At 53.5% G+C, this 24817-nt stretch overlaps 1 protein-coding gene across 1 annotated transcript; it reads left to right on the top strand.

The window, feature by feature from the left end:
* Positions 1 to 14994: 14994 nt before the first annotated feature.
* ST8SIA3 (ST8 alpha-N-acetyl-neuraminide alpha-2,8-sialyltransferase 3) lies at positions 14995 to 22604 on the top strand. The gene is made up of 4 exons (XM_039567431.1): positions 14995 to 15227; positions 15812 to 15934; positions 17722 to 18279; positions 18490 to 22604. Exons 1-4 carry the CDS (start codon positions 15049 to 15051, stop codon positions 18770 to 18772), a joined length of 1143 nt encoding a protein of 380 aa, XP_039423365.1. The 5' UTR covers positions 14995 to 15048; the 3' UTR covers positions 18773 to 22604.
* Positions 22605 to 24817: the final 2213 nt, after the last annotated feature.

Below are 24817 nucleotides of genomic sequence, written 5' to 3'. Positions count from 1 at the left end.
AAGAGCCAGAGATGAGGGGACAGGTCAATTTTAGGGCACCCTATCAAAGGCCATCCCCTGACTGCTGAGAGCTGCTTTAGCCCAGGGAAATTCCTTCTTCACGGGATGCATGGAGCATGAGACAAGGATTCTTTGGTCACAATTGTCCAGGAAAGTTTAGCAAAAAAATTGCCATTTTTAATTCTTTTTACCTCGCTTGTGCACTGTTTGGGCTTCGGGAAAGTCACAGCATTTTAGCAGGACAGAGTTCCAGGGGCATCTTACCAGAGTAACTGGAAGGGCGAGGGTGTGTGGGGCCACCAAGCCCAGGCTGCACTGGCAGGAGCCCCCTCAGCTCAGCCGTGTCCCCAGGCTCCACACCCAGAGCTGCCCTGAACAAAGAGGTGCTTTTTTTTCTGGACACTTTTCCTGGCTTTTCCCAAACTTGAAGCCCGAGTGGCACCAGAGCTGACCCAAGGTGGGAACCCACCCCGTTTAGGGGTGCCTGGGGCTGCTGCAGGCCTGGGGGCTCCCCCCTGCTCGGGAATGCCGGAGGAGGACGGCGCTGCCCGGGCTCCGGAGGGACGATCCCTTAATCCCTGCTTGTTGTCCCTGCGAGGGTAATTGGCACGCGGGGCTTGCGATGGAGATCCGGCACTGCCTGGGGTCCCTGTGCTGCGGCCCCGCTGCTTGTCAGAGCCCCCGTTAAAGAGTTTCCCGTGGAGAAGTGCCTAATGATGGACCGAGAAGATGAGGAGGGAGGAGGCAGCTCCAGCCGCTCCTCGCCGAGCTGTTCCTGCCAGGCAAACAGCCGGAGAGGGAAGCAGCGTGGGAGAGCCCGGGAGCCGGGAGGAGGAGGAGGAGGAGAGGGAAGTGCTTTACGAGGGGAGCCTCTCCTCTCCGAGCACAAATATCTAAAAACTATTAATTTCGGGCAGCAGCTAGGAAGAAATACATGAAAGGGAAATTGATTTCTATTTAAATGGTATGTTTTCATCACCTTTTTTCAGAGCATGAACATTCATCTCTGAGTACCTGTGCTAATTGATTTCAAATGCAATTCAACACAATCACTGTAGAATAATAAATCTGGGGGGCAAGAAGGAGAAGGAGGGAGATCAGCACGGCTGGGGAGAGGGGAGAGGCCACGGGCACACGGAGCAGCTCTGCCAGCCTGTCCCAGGGACAGGAGGTACATCCAGCCTGGAAAAGGTGGGCACAATCCCATTACAGCCGTCATTTGGGGATCAGCGAGCTTTATGGATAATACAAAGGGACCTGCTAATCCACATAAGCTCTCGGGGAGAGGGAGAATGCGAGGGAGATGGGACACAACCCGGGATAGGAGCCGAGCATCCCAGGGCTGGGAGGGGGCTGGTTTGGGTTGGGAGGGACCTTAAAGACAATCCAGGCCCACCCCTGCCATGGGCAGGGACACCTTCCACTAGAACAGGTTGCTCCAAGCCCCATCCCGAACACTTCCAGGGGTGCAAGGACCAGCAGGACCAGCAAGAGGAGGAGCAGGGGGAGAGTGGAGGAGCTGGGAGGGCACCAGTAAAACCTGCAGCTGGAGATCCAGGGTCATGTGCAATGTTCTGGGAGGGCACCGCAGAGGAGACCGCTCCGGGAGCAACAGCTCTGAATAGCATCCAGCTTTTAGGTGTTTATCCTCAAATAAATAATGGAACATGATACCCAAAAAGCTGCTGTGGGAAAATGGGCTAATGGAAGCCCTGGGTAAGTGCAGGTGAGGCGGAGGGGAGCTGCTCCTGCCTCAGCATGGGGCACTTGTAGCCAGATATTGCAGTGCTCCAGCCTGTTGTGGTACTCAGGGCTCAAAAGGATGCTGGAAACTGGGGGGAGAACAGAAAATAGCCATAAAAATTACCTGCGGCCAAAAAGACACTGCACAGCTGAAAGAGCCTGATGTGTTTAGCTCATCAAGGAAAAAGGGGAAAATGCCCTGATTACAGGATATGGGAACTTCTGCGGGAAAAATGATGGAATAACAAAGCGCCTTTAACCTTCCTTATGGAGGTTGCTCCATAAGGAAAGAGTCCCCAAACTGGAGCCAGGGGAGAGCTGTGGAAGCCCTTCCCCACTGACCCAGGCACAAGCTCTTTGGCACGAGTAGGATTAATGAGTGAGATTCCAAGGCCTTTGGTAAACGAGCAATCTGTGGATTCAGTGTGGCACTGTAGGATAAAGCTTGATAGCAGTATTCCTAAGGAGCTATGTCCCTGTTTTCCCTGACTGCTTTGGCTCCCAGCTAACCCAAGCCATTTCACACAACCTTGGGAAGGGGGTGTATGCGGACACTGCCCAGACTGGAGGTGATGCCGCAAATTCTCTGTTCTTTTGCTCTCTCCACTGCTGGGACAGAGACGGGCATTTTTGCTGGACCTTTCTGAAGCAGTTTTTATGGATATCATCTTTTTCCAGGACTTGTAACCTTGCCAGGGAGAGGGTTAGAGCTCAAAACCCACCTCCAAACCACATGGAGCTCTTATATTGATGCAGCTGGGACTGTAGGCAAAAGAAACCCAGTGAAATAATGGCCAGTGGACAGGCAGAGACCGTGGAAAGGATATTGATTGGAACAGGGTCTCTTTTCTGCACAGCACAGTGAGCTCTGAAGGGCTGAGCTTCAGGTAATTTCTAGCAAATAATGTGTTGTACACTGTTATTTGTGGATCCTGGAAATCAAACTGGAGCATCTGGGCTCTTGTCTAACAAGTCCCTGTAGCTACAGCCAGTGCCTTGAGAGAGGAATAGAGGCAGCAAATCAGAAATAAATCGGAATAAAATGAAACCCAGTGTGTTTGGCAGCAGTGGGACATTGGGTGCACCCTTGGGCGGCAGCACCGTCCCTGGGTCTGTATGTGAACCCTGCCAGGAAAAGCTCCTGGAACCTGAGCAGAATGAAGTTTTGCAGGCGCGGAGGTGTGAGGTGGGGTGGGACACAGGCCACAGCCATGGGACAGCCTGGAGGGCTGGGAGGCGGCAACAGCAGCTGCTCCCTGCCACCCCTGCGCTGGGGCCATGGAAATAGAGGCATTTATTTATAGTATTTACTCGGGCTGCCAGCAGTTGTGCTGAAGGATTTGGGGGCAGAACACATCTGTCCATGGCAGAAGGGATGTCAGGAGCCCTGCCAGCCGTGGCTCCCAGCTCCGCAGCCCCGGCATCCCGGCTGGCTTCGCTCCACCTGCCTCCTGCCCGGGTAACAAAGAGATTCCAGCAGCGGTTCAGAGGTGGGGAATTTGATAAACTGGCTCATATTTTTAAATGAACAGATGACACTTCATCGTGGCCATGACAGAGGGCTTGGCGCTGCTTTACAGTAATCTATGCCTTCTTTAACACACGGCTGCGATCCCGGCCGCCAGCAGATGAAGGATGGAGGAGCAGGCAAAAGGTTAATAGAGCATTGGGCCTTTTTTAATTGAAAAAATGACTGAGGGACCATGTAGCAGAGCGAGCAGTAATATTATTACAGGCTGTAAGTACTGTTCCAGAGACTTACTGTTCATCTGGGAGCAGAGTAATGACCGCCGGGCTGTGGCTCCCACCTCGGCCGGAATGCCGATGGCTCGCCAGCGGGAACCAGCCACCTTGGAAAAGGGACAGGATCGCCTAAATGTTTGTCTTCCTTTGGAAACTTTGAGTTTCTCCAGGAAGTACCCTGGGTGGCTGGCAAAATGGATTCCTGCACAGGATGCCTCAGCAGTGTCGTACCGGATCGGCATCAGTGTGCGAGGGGCTCCAGCTGGGCTGGAGTTTGTGGTTAGGGGCAGAGGCTGCAGGGAGCTGCCTCCTGATCCAGCCTGAGTGGCACAGGGTGTAAATCAGCATGGCTCTGTCCATCTCTGCAAGTGACACACCTTTACACCACCGTGGATGGGCCCTGTGTCCTTCCCTGGCGCTGCTGGTGCTCCCTGCTGCAGGTCTGGCACAGGGCTCAGCACAGAGCATTCCTGCACCGGCGCATCCCTGTGCCAATTCCTCCACCGGGGCATCCCTGTGCTGAGCATCCCTGTGCCAATTCCTGCACTGGGGCATCCCTGTGCTGAGCATCCCTGTGCTGAGCATCCCTGTGCCAGTTCCTGCACTGGGGCATCCCTGTGCTGAGCATCCCTGTGCTGAGCATGCCTGTGCCAGTTCCTGCACCAGGGCATCCCTGTGCTGAGCATCCCTGTGCCAATTCCTGCACTGGGGCATCCCTGTGCTCCTGCCCTGGGTGTCCTGGTTGGGACCCGCAGCACAGACCCATTGCTCAGCCCCGACATCCCCGGCAGCTCCATGACCCCGCAGTGCCATCTGCTCCAGAGGTCAGGAACAGGGATAAATGGCACATGGGAGAGCCTGCAAGGAGAGGGAGGCAGAGGGGGAGGAAGATGTCCCGGAGAAGCTGGCAGACAAGGGCCAACGGCCTTTGAGCCCGCAGCGATGGAGAGAACCCATCCTCGGAGGAGGTTCTTTCCGGAGCGGGCTCGGTGCTCGGCTCAGCGGAGCGGCGGCAGGGGCCCAGCGGTGCCGACCGGGCTAATTGATGAGGAATTGCCACCGGAGCGCTGTGTCATCCCCGAGAGCTGAACTCGGGGCTGGGGGAGCAGGGCTGTTAAACAGGCTGTGGCAGCACTTTGGGCTGCCAGGATTTATGCTCCGCAGGAGCAGCTCTATCTGTCATCTGTGAAAAGCCTCATTTACAGAGCGACTCCGTCAGGAAAGGCAATCAGCCTGGAACCTGCTACGCTGGGAATTTATAACTGCTCTGCCAGGGAGAGCTCATCCCTCCCTTCCGCAGGAGCCGCAGGAGCAGTGACAGGAGCTCCTGGCCTGCCCCTAGGAATGGGTGTTTGCCCCCACAGGGAATCCCCCGGCCCCACCACCCCCCTCACAGAGCTCCGAGTCTGGAGAGTGAACGTGGTGATGGGACACCCGTCCGTGGCACAGCCGGGAGTGCGCCTGTTAGGAACATGCGCGCCTGTCTCTGGAGGGCAGAAGGGAATTCTCATGGAAAAAAGCAGGGGAAAGGCAGGGAGGTTTTGCCTCACCCCTGGGCCCGGTGATGCCCCGGGGCTTTGCCTCTGGTGTGGAGGAGGATTTCCAGGTGTGGGAAACCACGGAGTCCCAGAATGGTTTGATTTGGAAGGGGTCTTAAAGGCCATCCAGTGCCACCCCCTGCCATGGGCAGGAACACCTTCCCCTAGCCCAGGCTGCTCCAAGCCGCTCACCACAGCCCGGTGTGGATGTCTGCTGCTTCCCAGGACCCCTGGGACCCCCAGGAGGGCACAGCACCTGCGGGGAGCTGCTGTGCCACTGGGAGCAATGGGTTATTAAGGGTGCACAGGTTCCTGCACCAGCAGAGCCCACACTGGTGCCCTGCTCCAGTCCTTCCATGATGGACCTCGAAATAAAGCCCTGACTGACGGATGAATCGCTAACATCATCATTTGTGCTGCATTTTCCTCCCCCGTGGAGGATGAGCTCCAGTTACTCCCATCCATCTCATTCTTTCAAGTCATCTTCATTCTGCAATTTCCCCTCACCCCGAAAAGAGTCAAAGATTGATCCATTTCTTTCCAATTTCAGCTGGGGAGAGGGAAGGAGCCCGGGGAGAGGCAGAGGATGCCTTTTGCCTCCCCCAGCACGTGCCTGTCCGCGTTCCTCCCCGTTCGGAGCAGGAGCATGGCTGGCTGGGTATTGATCTCTCCCTGGGAAGTGCTGCAGCCTGTGCCCTGACCTCCTGCTCACCTGCCAGAGCCAAAACCACTCGTCTCTGGGTCCCTGCAAGGCAGAAGAGGAGTTTCTCCCCTCAAAAAGGCAAAGGCTGTCCCAGCCAGGACAGCAGCCTGTGAGCCCAGTCACTGCAGCGCACAGAAAGGAGTTGGGAATAAATCCCGACAGGAGGAGGGCGGGCCCTGCCCACATCTGCAGTGAGCTGTGTTTGGTCTCAGCTGCTCTGTCCATGGCCAGGTGGGACCCCGAGATGGCAGTGGGGTCTCTGGCACTCAGATAAAAGATGGAATTCAGACACCTACCGTGAAACATTGCAGACCCAAACATCTCTGCCACAGCGTGGTCACTGTCCCACTAAAGCCACGCTCAGACACATCCCTGTGGTGCCCCTTGCCACGTCTGGTAACAAGTCTGATTTTAGGTGTCATGCAGCAGGTGTTTAATTATCAGAGACAGGGCTTAATGGCATTTGTGTCCCGGGGGGAGCAGTTTGGATGCGTCTTGGCTGCAGGAGCCGCCAGTGCTGCTTCCCAAACTCCCTCTCTGATAACAGGTGCTTTTACAAACATTGTTAAATGAGACGGATTCAAACTAGGCCTGGTTTTCCCACCTGATCAATAGATCTGAAAGGAACAATGCCAAATATCTGGAGTTATTGTGCAGCACTGATGGCTGTCAGGACAACGGGCAGAGCAAAGACAAATACACACCTTTGCCTCGGTTATTACTTTAAGCCCTTTATTATCATTATTATGGGTGATTAAAAATCCCATTAATCAGATGCTAAACAGATTAAGCCCTATGAATTAATTTTCTGGAAATAACTAAGACAAACATTCTGTGCAGAGCTCATTTAATGAAATAGAAGCTGTTTATCTGTAAAATTAGGGCTTGAGGGTAGCTGAGCTTCTGCTGGAAAAATCCAGTACAGTGTGGGCATGGTGGGTGCAGGCTGGAGCCAACACCGATTTTTTACCCATTCTAAGTAAAAGAAAAATCTTGCTGTAAGTAATTTATGATACATTACACAAAGAGCTCATTAGCGAGGGCTACAAAATAAAATTACAGTCAGTTAGGAAATAATTCCTTGATTTAGTGTGTAAGGAGAGGAGGCTAAAGGACAGAGGCCGCATGTGCTGCTGATGGGAGCACTGAGCTCTGCTGTTCCACTGCCCAGGTGTGCATCCCTGAGGAAGCTGGGCCTCCTCCTGCCCTCACTCTGCACCACCCCAGTGGACCTGACACATCTGGGGACGTGATGGGAGAAGCAGCAGCAGGAGGACCTGGAGGGGAGATTTCTACGTTATGTTTTCTTGGAAGCAATCTCATTACAGTGTTGGTTCATTGGCATGACTAATTGCTGACACCATTTGGTGGCTGTATCACACAGTTCCTCCTGCTGCTGGGTGCAGACAGCTTTGGGCCTGTTCTGCAATGGGGACCAAGAAGGATGAGCTGGAAGGAGAACCCTAAGGTTGAATTAAAAATGTGATATATCAGAATATAAGACATAAATAAAAATAAGATGTCCTCTGGTATGTTAGCAAAACTGGGGGGAGGTCTGGAGCCCAACAGAGGATTTTCTTCCTGGTTTATGCACACCCCTGCACTACCCACAGCCTCCACCATTCCCTGTGAGCAGGAGGCAACTGTGAGCCAAGATCCCTGGAAAACCCTTTTCTCCTACTAACAGTTAAACAAGATGGTTTTTATCAGCTTTGCCATTAATGACAATGATACAGGAAGTGAGCATTAATTGATTTTTCACCACCATCTTTCCCTGCCATTATTATGGAGTTGCCTCTGAGTGCAAAATATTGGGACCAATGGGGTAAAAAACTTTCACTGTGGTGAAACAAGTACGAGAGCCATGCAGCTGTGACAATGTCCTCATCCTGAAATGATCCAGCTGTTCCTGCCCTATCCCCACCCTGGGGTGACCAACATCCCGATCTCCAGGGCACTGCTCTGGTTCACAATGATTTTGTGTCAAAAGCCCAGCATCCAACCCCTAAAGCATCTCCAGGGACAAGTGCACCTTCCCTTTGCATCCATTTACAGCCTTCCCCAGAAACTGCCCATGGAGTGGCTGTTTCTTGCGTCTGTTTCAATAAATGGGTGTGTTTGTTATTGCTGTTTAAAGTTCCGTGCTTGGCCTTTTTAAGTCATTTGATTAGGAAGTAGAGAGAATATTTTAGCAGCAGAGAGGGCTCTCACAATCAGCACTAGGAGGAATAATCCAATTTTCTTGGCAAAGAAGGGCAAGGGTCTTCCTAGAAGGTCAAAGCTCCCTTAGCACAATTAGAACTTTAATTAATGAAATTGGTTGAGCCTCCACCAGCAGAAGCAGCGTATTTGTGGAGCTCTGGGAGTGGAGACAGCAGCTCCCTGTGCTACCGACTCTCCTGAGCACACCCCGGGCCCCCAAATGCACCCAGACCCTGCCGTGGAGGACATTTATTCCAGAGATGCAACTTTGGGGCTCTTGGTTGAACATCAAGAGCCAGATTGGGCTCTGCAGCAGCGCTGTGAGGAGCAGCACGACTCACCGTGTGTCGTGCTGTTCAGACATGCTGTCTGCAATTAATATTGCATAATGGCCTCCTGATTCCTAAATTATGTATTTCTCCTTCTCAGCATCGTGTGGTTTTTTTACAGGGTTAATTATTTTCCATCATTCTGCCTTTAGCAACAGTCGTCTTAATTAAGGGGGCCAAGTTCCGCTCTCATTCCTGCCTGGCAGATCCTAATGAAATCAATGGAGCCGTGCGGTGTAAATGGGAGGGACACCAGCCATCCAGTAAAAATAAAATATTCCCTCTCTTGTTGATTAATGCATAAAATTAACCCAGGCCTAATCTCCAACTCCTGACTGAGTGAATCACTGCAGAGCCCCCTCTCGGGGTGGCTTTTCCACGGGCAGTTCTGACCTTGCTCGTCCCCTGTGCATACCAGCAGTGCTCTGCCGCCACAGCAGCAGGGCCTGGGTGCCCTGGCTCTGCTTTTGGGGATGAGAAACACTGCAGAAGTTTGCAGCAGGACTCCAAGTCCTGTCACCTCTCCCTCCTGCAGCTCCCGACAGGGCTGAGCAGGGGGTCCCTGTCCCTGTGCTCCTGGCCAGGGCTCTGCCAGCAGGCAGCTCCCCCAAAGCTGGGTGCTGTTTGCTTCCAGGGGTCAGACAGCTGGGGGAGGAAGAGGATTTAAATCAGCCCAGAGCCCCATCCCTGGCAGTGCCCCTCGGCTCACTCCCTGCCTCTCCCCCACACCCTTGGCTGCTGGCACCAAAAGGGCTGATCCCCAACTATTCCTCCCTGGCTTGTATTTCCTGACAACCCAACATTAAACCAGGCCCAGGCAGCCATGCAGGGGAGGCTCCAATAAGTGGATCCACATGCAATATTCATGGGTGGCTTCAGAATAGTTACAGATCCATCACACTTGGCAGCGGGATGGGGATGGCGTGCACTCCTAATGCTGGGCTTAAGCACCTTCTTGAACCCGAGCCCTGAGGGTGGATGACGGCCTGGAGCCGGGGGTGCCGGCACAGTCCCACTGCTGGCGTGACCCCATCTGTCCTGTAAAAGCCCCCTGCCAGCTCCACAGTTCCCCTCCCACCCTGGAAAGCCTTCTGGGACCTGTGCCCATGGTCATCCCTGGCCACCCCGTGATCCACTGCTCCTGCACCCAGCTGGAGCACTGGATAAAGCCCCCTCTGAGCAGGGAGAGCAAGGGAGCCACTGGAGCTTAATTCCCTCACTCTGGGAAAGGTTTGCTTACCAGCTTCTGGCCAGTACCACACTGCAGCTCCAAACCTGATCTCATCCCCCAGGATTAATTTTTACACAATCATTCTGCAATCTATGATAATCACTCCATAAAAAAAATGAAGAGATTTGGGATTTTTCCCAGCGCTGAGGATTAGGTCTAAAGACAAGTAATCTGCAGGAAGCTCAGCTGCATGCACACCACTAATCGCTCCCTACTCTTCCCAGCTTTAGCCCTTTCATTAGGATTTTCCACAGTGGGGCTGGCTGTCCTTGCTGAGGTCGGCTAACACAGACAGACAGACAGATCCCGAGGGATACGGCCGTGTGCCAGCCCACAGGGGGCCATGGCAGCAGCTTGGGCGAGTGGCAGTGCCATGAATCCCTGTGGTGCCGTGCATCCCTGTGGGGTCCTGCAACCCTGTGGGGTCCTGCAACCCTGTGGTGTCCTGAATCCCTGTGGTGTCCTGAATCCCTGCGGTTCCCTGTATTCCTGTGGTGCCGTGCATCCCTGCAGTTCCCTGTATTCCTGTGGTGCCGTGCATCCCTGTAGTTCCCTGTATCCCTGTGGTGTCCTGCATCCCTGTAGTTCCCTGTATCCCTGCGGTGCCGTGCATCCCTGTAGTTCCCTGTATCCCTGTGGTGTCCTGCATCCCTGTAGTTCCCTGTATCCCTGTGGTGCCGTGCATCCCTGCAGTTCCCTGTATTCCTGTGGTGCCGTGCATCCCTGCAGTTCCCTGTATTCCTGTGGTGCCGTGCATCCCTGTAGTTCCCTGTATTCCTGTGGTGTCCTGCATCCCTGTAGTTCCCTGTATCCCTGCGGTGCCGTGCATCCCTGCAGTTCTCTGTATTCCTGTGGTGCCGTGCATCCCTGCAGTTCCCTGTATCCCTGCGGTGCCGTGCATCCCTGCAGTTCCCTGTATTCCTGTGGTGCCGTGCATCCCTGTAGTTCCCTGTATCCCTGTGGTGTCCTGCATCCCTGTAGTTCCCTGTATCCCTGTGGTGCCGTGCATCCCTGCAGTTCCCTGTATTCCTGTGGTGCCGTGCATCCCTGCAGTTCCCTGTATCCCTGCGGTGCCGTGCATCCCTGCAGTTCCCTGTATCCCTGTGGTGCCGTGCATCCCTGCAGTTCCCTGAATCCCTGTGGTGTCCTGAATCCCTGTGGTGCCGTATATCCCTGCGGTGCCGTATATCCCTGCGGTGCCGTATATCCCTGCCGTTCCCTGCATCCCTGCAGGGCTGGGGACATGGCTGTGCTCATCACCTCTTTCTCCACTACTGAGAGAAGCCTCTGGAGTAGGCTACTCACGCTGGGATCTCTCCAGTTTCCTTGGGAAGGAGGAGAAGCAATTGGCACGGGAGGCATTAATGCAGCGCCACAGACCAGCTGGTGGGATGGTTTTAAAATGTAATAAACTATTAAAAGAAATGATGAGCTAAAATCCTGAAGCCTTTAGTAAATTCCTGGTGGTTTAACTATGTGAAGAGTGAATTATAACCTGGGAAGTGGCAATTTCCCCATTACAGAGGCAGCTGTCCCTGTGATCTCCTGAGCCCCCAGGAACCTCCTTCAGCTGCCGGCCTTGCCAAGCCTGGCTTAACTAACCCTGGTCCTGCACTAAGAGCAGCAGTGAGTGGAGGAGGTAACAACACACACACCAATCCCTCCTCACGGGAACGCCAGGATTCTTCCCATTGTTTCCCACTGAGGCTTGGAACTGAATTCCCAAACAGTCCTGATGGGATGTGCCCCCGTGCCTGGGGCTCAGTGGGCTCCTGGCACTGGCAGAAGGGTGAGAGCTGACAGGCTGGGAGAAGACACTGCACGTTTTAGCATCAGGAGGAGAGACGTGCCCGTTGTGCCCAGCAAGCGTTTTTCCAAATATAATTAAAATAAGCACATCTCTGGGACCGCTCTGACCGCAGGGATAAGGATGCAATGCCAGGTTTTTAAAACAAAATAACGTAAGCACTTAGAAAAGGACTCGAGCAGACTTTGGGTACTTATGTTCAAAATAATTGTCCCAGGAAACCCGATTCAGCAGCCACCCAGGCTGAAAGCACTTAGGCACACGCGGGCAGGCGTTCAACAAAGCATTTAGTGACCCCGGCGCTGCATCAGCAGGAACGCGGGGCTCCGGGCAGGGAGTGACTCAGGGAAACCGCGGGGCCCAGGCGGACGAGGTCCCGCCGGGGGACGGCCGGGGTTCCACCTGGGTCCCGCCGGGATCCTGCCTGCGTCCCGTTGGGGTCCCACCTGGTTCCAGCCTGAATCCTGCGCAGCCCTCACTGGTCCCACTGGGGTCCCGTCTGGCCCCAAGCACCCACGGCAGTGTCCCCGCTGTGCCCCTGTTTGCCGCTGGCCCTGCCTCTGTGGCTGCTCCCACTGCGTTAGGGGCCGGGATGTGAGGGTTGCTTAGCCCAGCAGGGTGTCCCAGGAGCTCGCTCCTCACACCCTTCCCCCGGGAATGCCTTTGCAGTCCAAGCGGAGCCGCTGCAATCCAACAGCCTCGGCTGCTAAACATGGTTGAGGAGGGAGAGTGCTCGTGGTAATAAATTCATGGATCTTCACACCCCAGCAGGCTGACAAGCACCTGGTTTTAAAGAGACTTTAAAACCACTTGGAGCGCTGTGAGGCAGACCGAGACTCCCTTATGCTTGGAGACCCCAAACACTAGCTTCAAAGGAGGGAGGGAAATTGCAAAGATAACCTGAAAAAGGTGGATTTCAGCGGGGGCAAATCCTCAAAGCACAAGTTTCCTGTGCTGTTATAAAGACCATGTCCCATTGCCATGAATAAGTCAAAAAGTGGGAACCTTTCCTAAGTGCACACCCAACCTGACAGGTGGTTTCTCTGTTGCGCTGGAAAGTGGATCGATGCTCCTGGTTCCTTTTATGTGGCGTGGCCGTGCTTCTCCTCGATGGGACCCATCCCTCCACCACTGCAGCTGCTCAGATCCTTGTCTGTTTCAAACATATTTCTTCCCTTCCTCAGCTTTTTCTCACAAAAATCCTGTTGGATTCATCTGATGGATATTTTCTTATTGGCAACATGCTGCTGGCCAGTGAGGGCCTCTGGAACACTCCCCCTGCCCTGGCCATGATGCCACCGCCGCTCCAGTCACAGCCAGACCCTGTCCCTGGCCCAGCCTTGCTCCCCACGCCCACCACGAGCTCTGTGGCTCATTACACCAAGCTGTGCCAGCAGTGCCATGCCTGCTGCCCAGATGGCTCTGCCCCGGGACAGGGTGTCCATGGGTGTCCGGAGAGCAGGGTGTGTCCCGCTGCCCAGCTGAGAGGTTTCACAAAGAGGGCACGTTCCTCCTTGGAGAGCCTCAGATCTCAGCTAACCACATTTCCTGCGGCTGCCACTGCTGGATTTTCCTGACTTAAGGGCCAGTGTTTCTCACCAGCTGAGGGCTCGGTGCACCCGGGGCTGTCCCAGGGCCAGTGGGAAGCTGCTGGCAGCCTGGGACACGTCCTTCCGAGCTGCCCCTTGTCCTCCAGGCAGCTTGCAGAGCACCCTGTGACCAGTAAAAACATGGGCTCCCAGCCCGCTGCTCCTTTGGAGCTGCCCACAGCCCCGAGCTGCCTAATTGAGGCGGGAGTGGTACCTGGGCCTCCCCACTCCTGCCACAGCCTCCGGCGAGCCGAGCTCTGTGTCAATTACAGGAAAATCAATGAAGATACTGTTCAGGACTCCTTTTCACCATTCAGCACGGATGATATCCTTCACTTTCTAGCACTGATTCATTTACTTTCGGCCTCTCCAGGGGCTCCTGACATATTGCTATCTGAAGAATCTGAAGCAAGAACTGCCTTTGTTTCCACTGCAACTTGTTGGTGGGGCTGGGGCTCACAGCGGGTCAGGGGAGGCTGTATGACATACGGCATATGTATGACATACGGCAGGCTTTAAACATTTCTTACCAAAACACCTTCCCAAGATCCTCCCAACTCTCTTTTGCATGGGCAGAATTAGGGGAAAAATGGGTCCAAACACTGGACCAGAGTGCCGTCGATGTCCTTGCTCCAGCTCCAGGTTGCTCCAGCTGAGCTGTCCCCCAGAGCAGTGACACCGCAGTAGTGCTGCTTGTCCTGCTGGTCAGGTTGGACAGGGCTAGGAGCAACCTGATCCAGTGGAACGTGTCCATGGCAGGGTCTTGGAACTGAATGATCTTTCCCAGTCCAGCAGCTGGGAGCTCTCCTGCCAGAGAAGAACCAGGAGAGTGACCAGGGCTGCACAGTCTCACTCTGGGGTTTATTCCCAGCCCCAGGACTCAAGGTCAGAAACTACAGGAGATAATATTAAATGTTATAGAGCTGATTTCTAAAATATTTAAAGCAAAAGTCTGTGGTTGTTTTATCGTGGGAAGCCTAGGATTTCACTGGGACAACACTATCCACGCTGAAGCTGGGGACACCATGCGCAGGGTGGACAATAACGGACACCAGGTGACAGTCACGTAAAATGCCTATGTCCTGTGTCAAACCACTGCTATTTCCTGCATTCCCAGCCTTTTCTCTCTCTCCACCAAAGCCACAGGCATCCCACAGAAGTGGGATATAGACCTCGGGCCGTACTCTGGCCGGACTCCCACTGCAGGCTGAAGAACCACACTGATGCAAACCCCAACCCTGCCAGCTCCTCATGTTCCTGCTCTTCAAAGAGAGCTCCGTGCATGGAGAGCGGGTAGGAAATAGCCCAGAGCAAGGACGGGGCTACAAAGACAGGATCTATTATTTATGAGGCACTTCAGTGAACTCGGGGCTCAGAGGCAGAGCGGGCTGGGGGGGGCTTTGTGAGGGGAAAAATGGAGTTTGAAGAAACACTGAGAGCCATGCAGCACACAGGGATGGTGTTCATGAGAGACATCCCTGGGAGTGCAGAAGGCTCTCTTGGAGTTCACAGGGGATTTGCTCTGTGTTTTAGGGGGCAGTTCAATGACCCGTGCTCCAAACACCAGGCTTTTAAAGAGCGAGGGGTCTTCCAAGCCAGCATAGAGTCTGCACTGCCCAGCACAGGCTCCCACAGCTCTATACATGCCACCCATGATCTACGGTGTCACAGGGAAATGGGAGCTGGGGATGCCGTGCCGTGCACCCACCTGGACACGGGTCCCCCAGCACAGGCACAGGGTCCCCAGCAGCCTGGGCCCCTCCTGACGGGTATCCAGGGGCTGCGTGGGGTCCCTGCAGACCCGGTGCTCCAGGGGGCTCCCTTTGGCTGCCAGGGTGGGCCACGCCAGGCTTTTGGGCACCCCAAGGCAGTGGGAAGGGCGGTCTGGGCACCTCAGGGTTGCTGGGGGCATGCTGGGGATGTCAGGGTGGGCACATCGGGCTGCTGGGGAGGAGACCCGGGGCCGCCACGGGTGCGGGGGGGCCGTGCGGGGCCGTGCGGGGCCGTGCGGGGCCGTGCGGGCGCTCCCGGCTGCCATTTCACCGCCCCGTCCCTCCATTTTCCTGCGAGCGCGGCGGAGCCGGCCCGGCCCCGGCCCCGCCGCCGCCCCCAATGTAGCGGCGCGGCCGCCCCGCACCCGCCAGCCGCGGGGCCGCCTCCGGCATGCGGAGCTGCAAGATGGTGCGGGTGGCCAGCGTGCTGGGGCTCGTCATGCTCAGCGTGGCGCTGCTCATCCTGTCCCTCATCAGCTACGTCTCTCTCAAGAAGGACAACATCTTCGGGGCGCCCCGCGCCGCCGGCGCCGCCGGGCCCCGCATGTACATGTTCCACGCGGGATTCAGGTGAGGCGCGGCCCGCCATGGCGGCCCCGGGCCCGGCCCGCCCGGGCAGCGCGGGGGACGCGGCAGCGGGGCCGGAGCGCGCCCGGAGCGGCAACCGCAGCGGCCGGGGTGCGGAGCGGCGGGCGGGGGCTGCCCACGGCCGCATCCCCGGCGGCAGCGCCGGGCGCTCTCCGTGGTGCTGATGGCGGCGGCCGCGGGGGCGGGTCGGGCACGGCCGGGAACGGGCTGCGGGTCTGTGTGTGGGGTGTGTGGGGTGTCTGTGTGTCTGAGTGGGGGGGGTGTGTGCGTGTGTGTTGTGTGCTTGCGTGGGTGTCTCTGTGTCTGCGTGGGTGTCCTCATGTGTGCTGTATGCATGTCTCTATGTGTCTGCATGTGTGCTCTGAGGGGGTCTCTGTGTGTTGTGTGGGTGTCCCCATGTGTGTGGGGGTGTCCCCATGTGTCTCCATGTGTGTGCGTGGCTGTCTCTGTGTCTCCGTGTGTCCCCATGTGTGCGCGTGGGTGTCCCCATGTGTGTGCGTGGCTGTCTCTGTATCCCCATGTGTCCCCATGTGAGTGCGTGTTTCAGTGTCTGTGTCCATCTCCAGGTCCCAGTTTGCGCTGAAGTTCCTGGACCCCTCGTTCGTCCCCATCACCAACTCCCTGGGCCAGGAGCTGCAGGACAAGCCCTCCAAGTGGGCCTTCAACCGGAGCGCCTTCGCCCACCAGAGGTGAGCAGGCAGCTGTGCACGGCCCAGGCTGTTCCCCTTCCCACCGGGAGTTAAGGGAATGCAATACTCCGCTAAGTACTCTGAGCTCCCAGGAATTTGCCAGCGGCAAGAGACAAAGGCTGAACCAGAGCTTTTCCCCAGACAGTTGCAGCTCCCCTGGAAGACTTGATTATTTCAGAGCAGGACACCAGGCTGCAACACACATTATTGTACCGGAACGTGACCCAGTTTCCTGGCGTGCAAGTAGAATTGTCATTACTCCAGGATAAATAGCTGTGGTTTAAGACTGGAAACACTTTGGGCTCTAACAGCCATGAAATGCTGTGTTCATGGAGGCCAAAACACACACAGAGAAACTTCCCAGCTGCCGGCAGTTCCGAGCAAGTGCAGTGCTGCTTCTGCCTCCAGCTCTGGCTGCGGGGGCAGGCACAGAGCTTTGTACTCTTTATACATACATCTAATGGCTGATTACATATATTAAACATTTCTATAAAAGAAAATAAGACTGTGTAGCCATTTAAGACAGCTACTGCTATCTTGGATTGTAATTTTGTTCTGACAAATGCCTGCCGGTTTAGGGACTGGCTCATGGCTCTGCTCACATGTCCCACCTGGGGAGCAGGAACCCAGCTCTGTGGCCAGGCAGGATGAAGCTGCTGCACCTCTCAGTGCAAGGTTTGGGCTTTCCTCCTCCCTTCAGGCCACTGTCCAAGGACAGCAGGACAAGTAATTCCCTTCCAGTGCTGCTACATGCTGCCCTCAGGAGCTGTGGGCTACAGAGAGGAGGTGGCACTTTGTCCCATCTTTTCCCCAGGACCTCCCAGGCTATGTGACAGTGGCCACCCTCAGTGTTTCTCCATCCGTGGCACCAGCAGCTCCATAAGCTTGTCACTGTGCTATCCCTCTGATGATTTTAGCTGATGCCTCAGGAGCTGCCTTTGCACTTGTCCGTCAGCCAGAACCCATAATTAGGGCACCCAGTGGGACTCCATTAATGCTCAGACATTGGAGGATGCAAGCTGGAGGAATGGTTGTTTGTTTTCCATAAACATAAGTAAATAAAGTCCTATTGGGTTTCTAATTTTATGCCCTGCAAGGGAAATTCCCAAGCAGGGTTGGTTTTGTTTGCTTTGTAAGTATCCCTAATAACTCTTGTAAAAGTACTGCTGTGCTTGCTCAAATATGAATTAGGGAACTATATTTGCATAGCTGGAGACAGCAACTGTTGCTTGGTTTTGTGATTGGAAGCTTGTTAATGAGAATATATATATGTGTACATATATATATATATATATAAATTGTCTCCTTTTAATTCGATTGGATAACCTGGGTTTGCTTCAGGTGCCTTGTGGCTGCACCAGGAATGAAAGGCACACACAGCCCCAGCAGAAACCCGTCCTCGGCCCCATGTCACAGCCTGCACAGGGCAGTGCAGTGCACACCCCACAGCTGGGTGACTCTGGGGGATGTACCGGGAGCTGCGCCCCTTGTCCTAAGAAGCCAATCCCATATTTTCATGCTGACAGTATTCCAAGAGGCACAGGCACAGCCTTAGCTGGTGTCAGTAGGGACCAGCCGGTAAAGCCAAGTGGAGCTCTAGGTGAGGAGCCAGCTCCCTCATTCCCATCTATTTATATTAATTTAAAAACCACTGCACTCTATTGCTCAGGAAACTACTTTAGTACAATTTAAAAAAAGAAAAATATAAGTCTAGGTGGAAAACAAATCCACTGCAAAAAAAGGGGAAATAGAACTCCATGTTTTCTGTTATTTTGCTCTTGTTTTAGGCAAGAAATCCTTCAGCATGTTGACGTCATCAAAAACTTTTCTCTGACCAAGAGCAGCGTTCGGATCGGGCAGCTGATGCACTACGATTATTCCAGCCATAAGTACGTTTTCTCCATCAGCAATAACTTCAGGTCTCTGCTCCCTGATGTGTCTCCCATCCTGAACAAGCACTACAACATCTGCGCCGTGGTCGGCAACAGTGGGATCCTGACCGGGAGCCAGTGCGGGCAGGAAATTGATAAATCAGATTTTGTCTTTCGGTGCAATTTTGCTCCAACTGAGGCTTTCCAGAAAGATGTTGGAAAGAAAACCAACCTTACCACCTTCAACCCCAGCATCCTGGAGAAGTATTACAACAACCTCTTGACCATTCAGGATCGCAACAACTTCTTTTTAAGTTTGAAAAAGCTTGATGGGGCCATTCTTTGGATCCCTGCTTTTTTCTTCCACACGTCAGCGACAGTCACGAGAACACTGGTTGACTTCTTCGTTGAGCACAGAGGGCAGCTAAAGGTCCAGTTGGCTTGGCCAGGAAATATCATGCAGCACGTTAACAGGTGGGTGCCTTGCATTTAACTGGCCAAATACATCTCTTTGTACAAATACATCTCTTAACTGATTTTTCCCCTCATGCCTGACATGATAGGCACAGTCTGGCAAGTCAGGACCACTTGTTTTTAGTGCCACTGCAGTTTTGTTGTTGCTTCAGAACATCCTTCAGTTATTTCTGAACAGATTGGTTCTGACTCACGTGCTTGTCTCCCCAGGTACTGGAGGAACAAGCACTTGTCCCCGAAGCGGCTGAGCACAGGTATCCTCATGTACACCCTGGCTTCGGCCATATGTGATGAGATCCACCTGTATGGATTCTGGCCCTTCGGCTTCGACCCCAACACGCGGGAGGACCTCCCGTACCACTACTATGACAAGAAGGGAACCAAGTTCACGACCAAGTGGCAGGAGTCCCACCAGCTGCCTGCAGAGTTCCAGCTGCTCTACAGGATGCACGGTGAAGGACTGGCCAAACTCACCTTGTCGCATTGTGCCTAAGAACCTAAATCTTGAAGTGCCAAATGATTGTCTAAAAAAGTGCCCAAAACCAAATTAAACATTCTTCAGATAGAATTCTAAAAAAGAAACAAACCCACCCTAAAGTCTTTTCCATAATTTAAAGATGCTTTTTAGCCACTGCCCATCCAAGGGTTTCAGCGTATTTAGCAGTGCAGAAGCTTTTATCACATTCTGTAGATGCGATTTGTGCAGCTGCAAAGTTGAAACATTTTGCATTTCTAGATAAGCCACTCAGTATGTTTTAATATCTCTTCATATTTTAGCGTTCCACTAAGCACCCTAAATCTCTTCATTTTATTGTTCCTTCCCATTAGAGCTAGAAATGCTACTTTTAAAAGGTTTTGCTTCTTTTGTATCTGTTGCTCTCAATAGCTCAGCGTTGCCGTGGCCGATGGAGGAAGCCACTCGGGATTCCGGTGCAGCATCACACGCAAGTTCCTCAGTGTGGATCCTGATTTCCACCGCTTGGGTATTTTCGTATTTACTGAATTTTACATTTTTTAAAGAATAACAAGAAGAAGGTCACAAAGTGGCTCGTACCTTAGCTAGGTGTTTATATCACTCTTGGAATACTTCAGTGTTTTAATTCCATTTGGGACAGATCCTAGTCCAGACTAGACAGGCTGAAGCATGTTCATTCCCATCCATCTGATACTGTTCTGTCATTTGGTTTCAAAGTTAAACCACCATGGTAAATGGAATTAGGCTTCTCTGGAGGCATATTGGGTGAGAAAAGCCCCAAACCCTGTCCCTCTGCTTGGGCAGGGACTGGCAGGATGGGCAAAAATGGAAGCCAGGAGCTGGGATTTTTAAAACTGGTTTTTGTAGGGAAGTGAACAGAGCTGGAGTGCAGGGAAGAGGAAATGCCATTACGAGATTTCCCCATGTATGTCTGTAACTCACCAGTCAGACAGCTGGAGTAGTGGTCCCATTTTCCCGTCACCAACAGCACTCCAAGGCAGACAGGGCAGACGCTTCCTTGGCTGCTTGGGGAGAGGACAAACAATTGGGTCACTTAGAGTTGGGAAGTGTTGGCCATTATGTCTCAGGATAAAGGACCCTGGGAAGTAACTGGGTTTCTTGTGAGTATGCTGGCAGGTATTCAACCATTTTTTACTATTCTGGGTAAGAACTGACCCCACAATGAAAAAAGATGCAAAATCCAATATTTAAAATGGCACATGTTAATTTTTCTCAGCTTCTTTACCTACAAGCCGACATAGGAGATGAGGAAGGAGATCTCAAGCACAACACCCAACCTGAGCAGCCCGGGCATGTCCTGGTGTCCACCGTGGCACCTCAGCTCTGCTGGCCCCCGCAGCTGGGACAGTTCTCCCCCACGCCCCCGGGCGGAGAAAGAGCTGGTGGCTTTCTCCTTCATTTGAATTATCCCACAGTTCCCAGCTTTGCTTTTCCAAAGGCTGTTTAGGGCTGTGTCGAGGCTGGGATCACCCCCCCCGCTGCCCCCTGCCCAGGGCTGCACGTGGTGTGGTGGTGATGTGCCAGTGCCGTGTGGTGCCACAGGAGCTGTGCTCCATGTTCTCATCGGTGTCATCGTGCGTGAGGGCCTGACCCCAGCAGCGGAGTTCGGCTGTGCCGGGCACAGACCCCGCGGAGCACAAGGACAGGCTGTCCCTGTCCCTCCCTGCTGCCTGTGTCCCCAGGGAAGGACTGAGTCCCCCCAGTGCCGGCAAGGGCTGTGGGATCACAGCCTCCGGGAGCTGTGGGGCCGGCAGCGGCTGGGCAGCGCCGGTCCCAGCCAAGCCAGCAGGGACACTGCTCCAGGTGCTGGAGCACACAGATTGTTCAGCCCCAAACCAGCAATTGCACAGGGAAGGAAGAGCTCTGTACTGCTCGTTAATGAAGTGCAGGATTGAATCATTTCTGGTGTCATTTCTGGTCACTGGGGTCCATGGTAAAGAGGTGCCCAGCAACCCTAATCCTAATGGCAAAGAGTCCACCGGGGCAGAAGGGTCACTCTGAACCCTGGGTGACCCTTGTTGGCTTGTCTTAATGCCAGACATTTTTATCAAGAGGCATTTTACCAGTTTCCTGTAGGGACCCATTATTTCTCATCAGCAAATTAAAGAAATGAGAACTATTATTATATTGGCATGAAAGCAGGGAGCAAGGTTCCAGCAAGTTTCTGGAACCTCCCCTGGTCCTGGAGAGGGACAGAACGCCCTGTCAGTCCTGGGGACAGCCCTGGCATCACCACCAGAACTTTCCAAAGGCACAAAGGGGCACCAAATGCAGAGAAGGAAGCACAAAACTGACTGCAAATATTTGGAAATGGGAATACAGAAAAATTATTGACAGAGCGCCATATTACATCATTGATTTTTAAGCAAAACTCCCCATCGATGCTCCAGACCCACACTGAACATTTCAGAATCATTGATTTTGATGGGGAGTTCTGCCCCACGATCGATGGCACAGCACAGCCCAAAGTAAATTGCTTCTTAGTATCAATATTTTTTTGCCCGAGCTTGTGCAAGGTGGAAAACCATCTCAAAGTGTGCAGCTTTTGTTTTGCCTGGTGGGGTCTGAGGGAGAGGTGAGGGCAGCAGGGGATGGAGAAGGCAGTGGCTGAGGAGGAGAGGCTCTCTGGGGCTGCCTCTCTCTGGCAGAAATGCCTTTGCATTAATAAGCAAATATCTTAATTATTTATTTAATTGTTATTTGGAAGGTGCTGGGGACTGCCCTCCCTGCTCAGGACAGCCAGTGGCCCCTGCATGCGGCATCACCTCAGCTGGGCTCTTCCTTCCCTCTCTTTGGTCCCAAACCTTCCTGCATGAATTGCTGATGGCTCGGGGAGAATTTTCCCTCCCATGACTGAATGTCTAGACAAGCCAACAGAGCTAATGCAGCGTGATCAATAACTGTAAGTACAAAACATTTGAGGTTCCAAAATCTAGAGAAGTCCTCTTGAGCAGCTCCCTCCATTTGGAGACCCTGCTCAGCCCTGGGCAGCCAGGACAGTGTCCAGTGGCAGGCACATCCCGCTCCAGCCCCTCTGCCAACAGGATGGGTACCAAGGTGCTGGGGGTGTACATAGGTTTGGGAATACATGTTTCCTTTCTTCTTTTATACATCTTGGGTCTGTGTTTTTGTTGCTTGCATCTCCTTGGTGAATGGTAGCGAGGCATGTGAAAACAGGCATTTGGCTACCGGGTTTAATTGTGAACTAAACCAAAAAGCAAGAGTTTTGTGGAACAGAACTAACTGTGAATGGAGGCTGCAAAAACAGGGCAAATAGGAAAAAGCAGGTTTTCTGTAAAAGAATGTGTCTTTATTCCAATGGCTCTACAGTTCAATGCCTGATGGAGTTGTTTTCAATAAGAAAAGATAAACGTTTTAAAAAAAAAGAAAAAAAAATGCCATAATTGTAATAAAGGCTTCATTATTAAGGGCCATACTTAAAAGCATTGTTTATTTTTCAATGGCTGATGTTCATAAAAGGCCAGGGCAAGTCTCAGGTGAGCGGCAAAGGCGCCCATGGTGGGAAGGACGCTGCAAGTGGAGCTGCTCCAGCCTCACGAGCATGGAGAGCCTTGGGACTGGGCCTGGGGGCTGGGACCAGGCTGTGTGTGTCCCCAGCCCGGGGCTGGGGACAGGCTGCACAGCACATCATGCCCTGGCTCCCCTCATGACCGTGCCGCGTTCTCGTCGTGAGCATCGGGAGCTCGGGAGCTCTCAGTGTGATCCCGCGGTGTGATGTGCCTGCAGCATTGACTCATGTGCCATAACCCGATATTGAATGCATTGTTTTTAAATAAAATGGTTTCTTGTGCATTGGGAGTCTGTAAAACTCTGCTGCCTCCACTTCTTCCTTATTATTTCCCAAACTGCTCTGGGCCACTGATAGGGTTTTACTGGAAAACTTCACCAGAGGAGTTGCCAATGGTGTTGCTTAATGCTCCCTGTATTTCATTATGCAGTGCAACAAGCTTGGTGTGATGGATCAAATTCTGCACTCCCGTGGAATACGTGGAGATAAAAAGCATGGGAATCTGGGCACTGATTGGCTCATTAAGGTAAATTACATTCCCAAGAACACCTTACAGCCCACTGCTGTTACTTGTTCCAGGTGACTTGTTCCAGCTGCTGCTTGCTCCAGCACTGCGTAGCGTCCTCAGTGGCTCCCGGCAGGAATTCTGCTGTGTGTTTTTAGGAGTTCGCATGAACTCCCAGGATAGAGTCCCTCAGGCTGGCAGGCACAGGAGCAGAGCCATGCCAGATCCTCTGTCTGTGCTATCTGTGTGCTTCCCACCACTAATATCCCCTACAGCTCATCTATTTGTCCTTGAGACCATCCTGGCAGAGAGGCAGGGTTTGTAGTCCCACAACCCAGTTTGGGTATGGGGATGGGATAGGAAAAATCCTTTCCTTCCTCTCCCACTGGTAAATGTGAGGAAGGCTCTGCTGGCCACTGGTGCCAGGGCTGGAGGGTGCCAGTGGCCAGTGTGGGTTGCAGTCCCCAGCCCTGTGTCCAGCTGTGCCTCCATCCCTGGGAAGGTGTCCTGAGGGGCTGGAGCTGCTCCCTCTGCAGAGAATGGGCTTGTGACAGCAGTTTCAAAATGCCAAAGAAAACACTTGCAATGTTTGTTTAAAAGCAGGTGAAAATGACATGTGCAGGCCCTGGCCAGCTGGTGACGGCTGTTTTAGAGGAGAACTCCCTGCACCTGTGCCGTGTCCTGCACTGAGGTGTCACCCTGGAGTCACCCTTTCCTGTGTGGTTTGGGTCAGGTGCCAGGTGTGGGTGCTGCAGGAAACTACAGAGACGAACCCCAGAGAACAAAAGAGGAGAGAAATTAAACTTCATATTCCCAGGGGAGCCACAGCCCAAACCAGAAGCATGCTGGGCAAGAAAGCTCAGCCAGGCCAGGTCAACCCCCAGGTTTGTCCCACCCCACCATCCCTGGACACTCCACTGCTGCCTCTTTGGGGGGAGTGAGAGCACCTGGCTGCAGCACGGGGAGCCCTGGCTGCAGGCAGACAGGAGGAGGAAAGCTAACAAAGAGACTCCCTGCTCCCTCCCCCAAGAGCAGAGGGAAAGCCTCTGGCAAAGGCAGCCATGCAGGCAGGGAATGCTGTCCCGCTGGGCAGCTGAAGCTCGCTGGGCTGGAAGCAGCAGCAGCCACCCGGCTTCCAGCGCTGCTCCTGCCACCGTGCCCAGCTGCCAGCTCGGCTGGGCCTTGTCCTGCCTGGGTGACAAAGGACACCCAGCACCCTCCTGCTTCTGAGGGCAGGCACAGCCCCATCAGGATGTGCCCTCTGCTTTGGGTACAACTGCGCCATGCATGGATGGTTTCACCTTGGCAGGTTGATTCCCAGGAAAATTTTGACACTAATTTGGAAAGACACCAGAATTAGGCACTACAGTGTGTAACAAAACATCCTCGGGGGACACAGCCATCAGGTGCAGGTTTGGAAAGAAAAAGTCAAAGTCAGGCCTGATGAATTTGTTGGAGAAGAAGAAGGCAAGGCAAAGCAAGAGGAAAAGAGAGGAAAAGAGAGGAAAAGGGAGGACACGGACACCAGCACATGTGCAGCACCAGATTCCCATCAGGATCTGCCCACCCACCCCCCTCCCGCCTGCCCACAGCGGCACCTTCGTCTCTGGAGCGCTGCACTTGCCTCTCTTTTCCCCAAATCAACTGCAACTTTTGCCTTCCTTTAGGAAGAACAAAAAGATTTCACACATAACTTGCCCTGAACAAAGGCACCTCACGCCAGGGCTTTCTTTTTTGTCTTTCTTTCTTTTTTCTTCTTCACCACAAGCTGACAGCAGGAGGAGTATCTGGGGCGGGGGAAGCTCCACTTTATACCGGCCTGATTAGTGCCAAAAAGCAGCCCGGAAAACACTGTGAGTTCCAGAGACACGCCGAGACGACAGCATGGAGAGAAACGGGTAATTATCATTTGGGATCCAATCTGTAGGGAAACTGGATGCTGTCATACACAACCTGTTTGCAAGGAGATTCCAGGTGCTCTGGAGAGTGGCCTGATGATGGAGTGTCC

The sequence above is a fragment of the Corvus cornix genome, chromosome Z, assembly GCF_000738735.6.
Source record: "Corvus cornix cornix isolate S_Up_H32 chromosome Z, ASM73873v5, whole genome shotgun sequence".
NCBI classification, from domain to species: Eukaryota; Metazoa; Chordata; class Aves; order Passeriformes; family Corvidae; genus Corvus; species Corvus cornix.
Note: the sequence above shows the minus strand (reverse complement) of the source record. Positions and strands in the feature narration are given on the sequence as shown.

Bases quoted from the DNA above. Each gene is read 5' to 3' on its own strand.
- ST8SIA3 (XM_039567431.1), top strand. From the start codon at position 15,049: ATGCGGAGCTGCAAGATGGTGCGGGTGGCCAGCGTGCTGGGGCTCGTC. The intron at 15,228-15,811 runs GTGAGGCGCGGC...GTCCATCTCCAG, and splicing joins ATGTTCCACGCGGGATTCAG to GTCCCAGTTTGCGCTGAAGT. The intron at 18,280-18,489 runs GTGGGTGCCTTG...TTGTCTCCCCAG, and splicing joins ATCATGCAGCACGTTAACAG to GTACTGGAGGAACAAGCACT.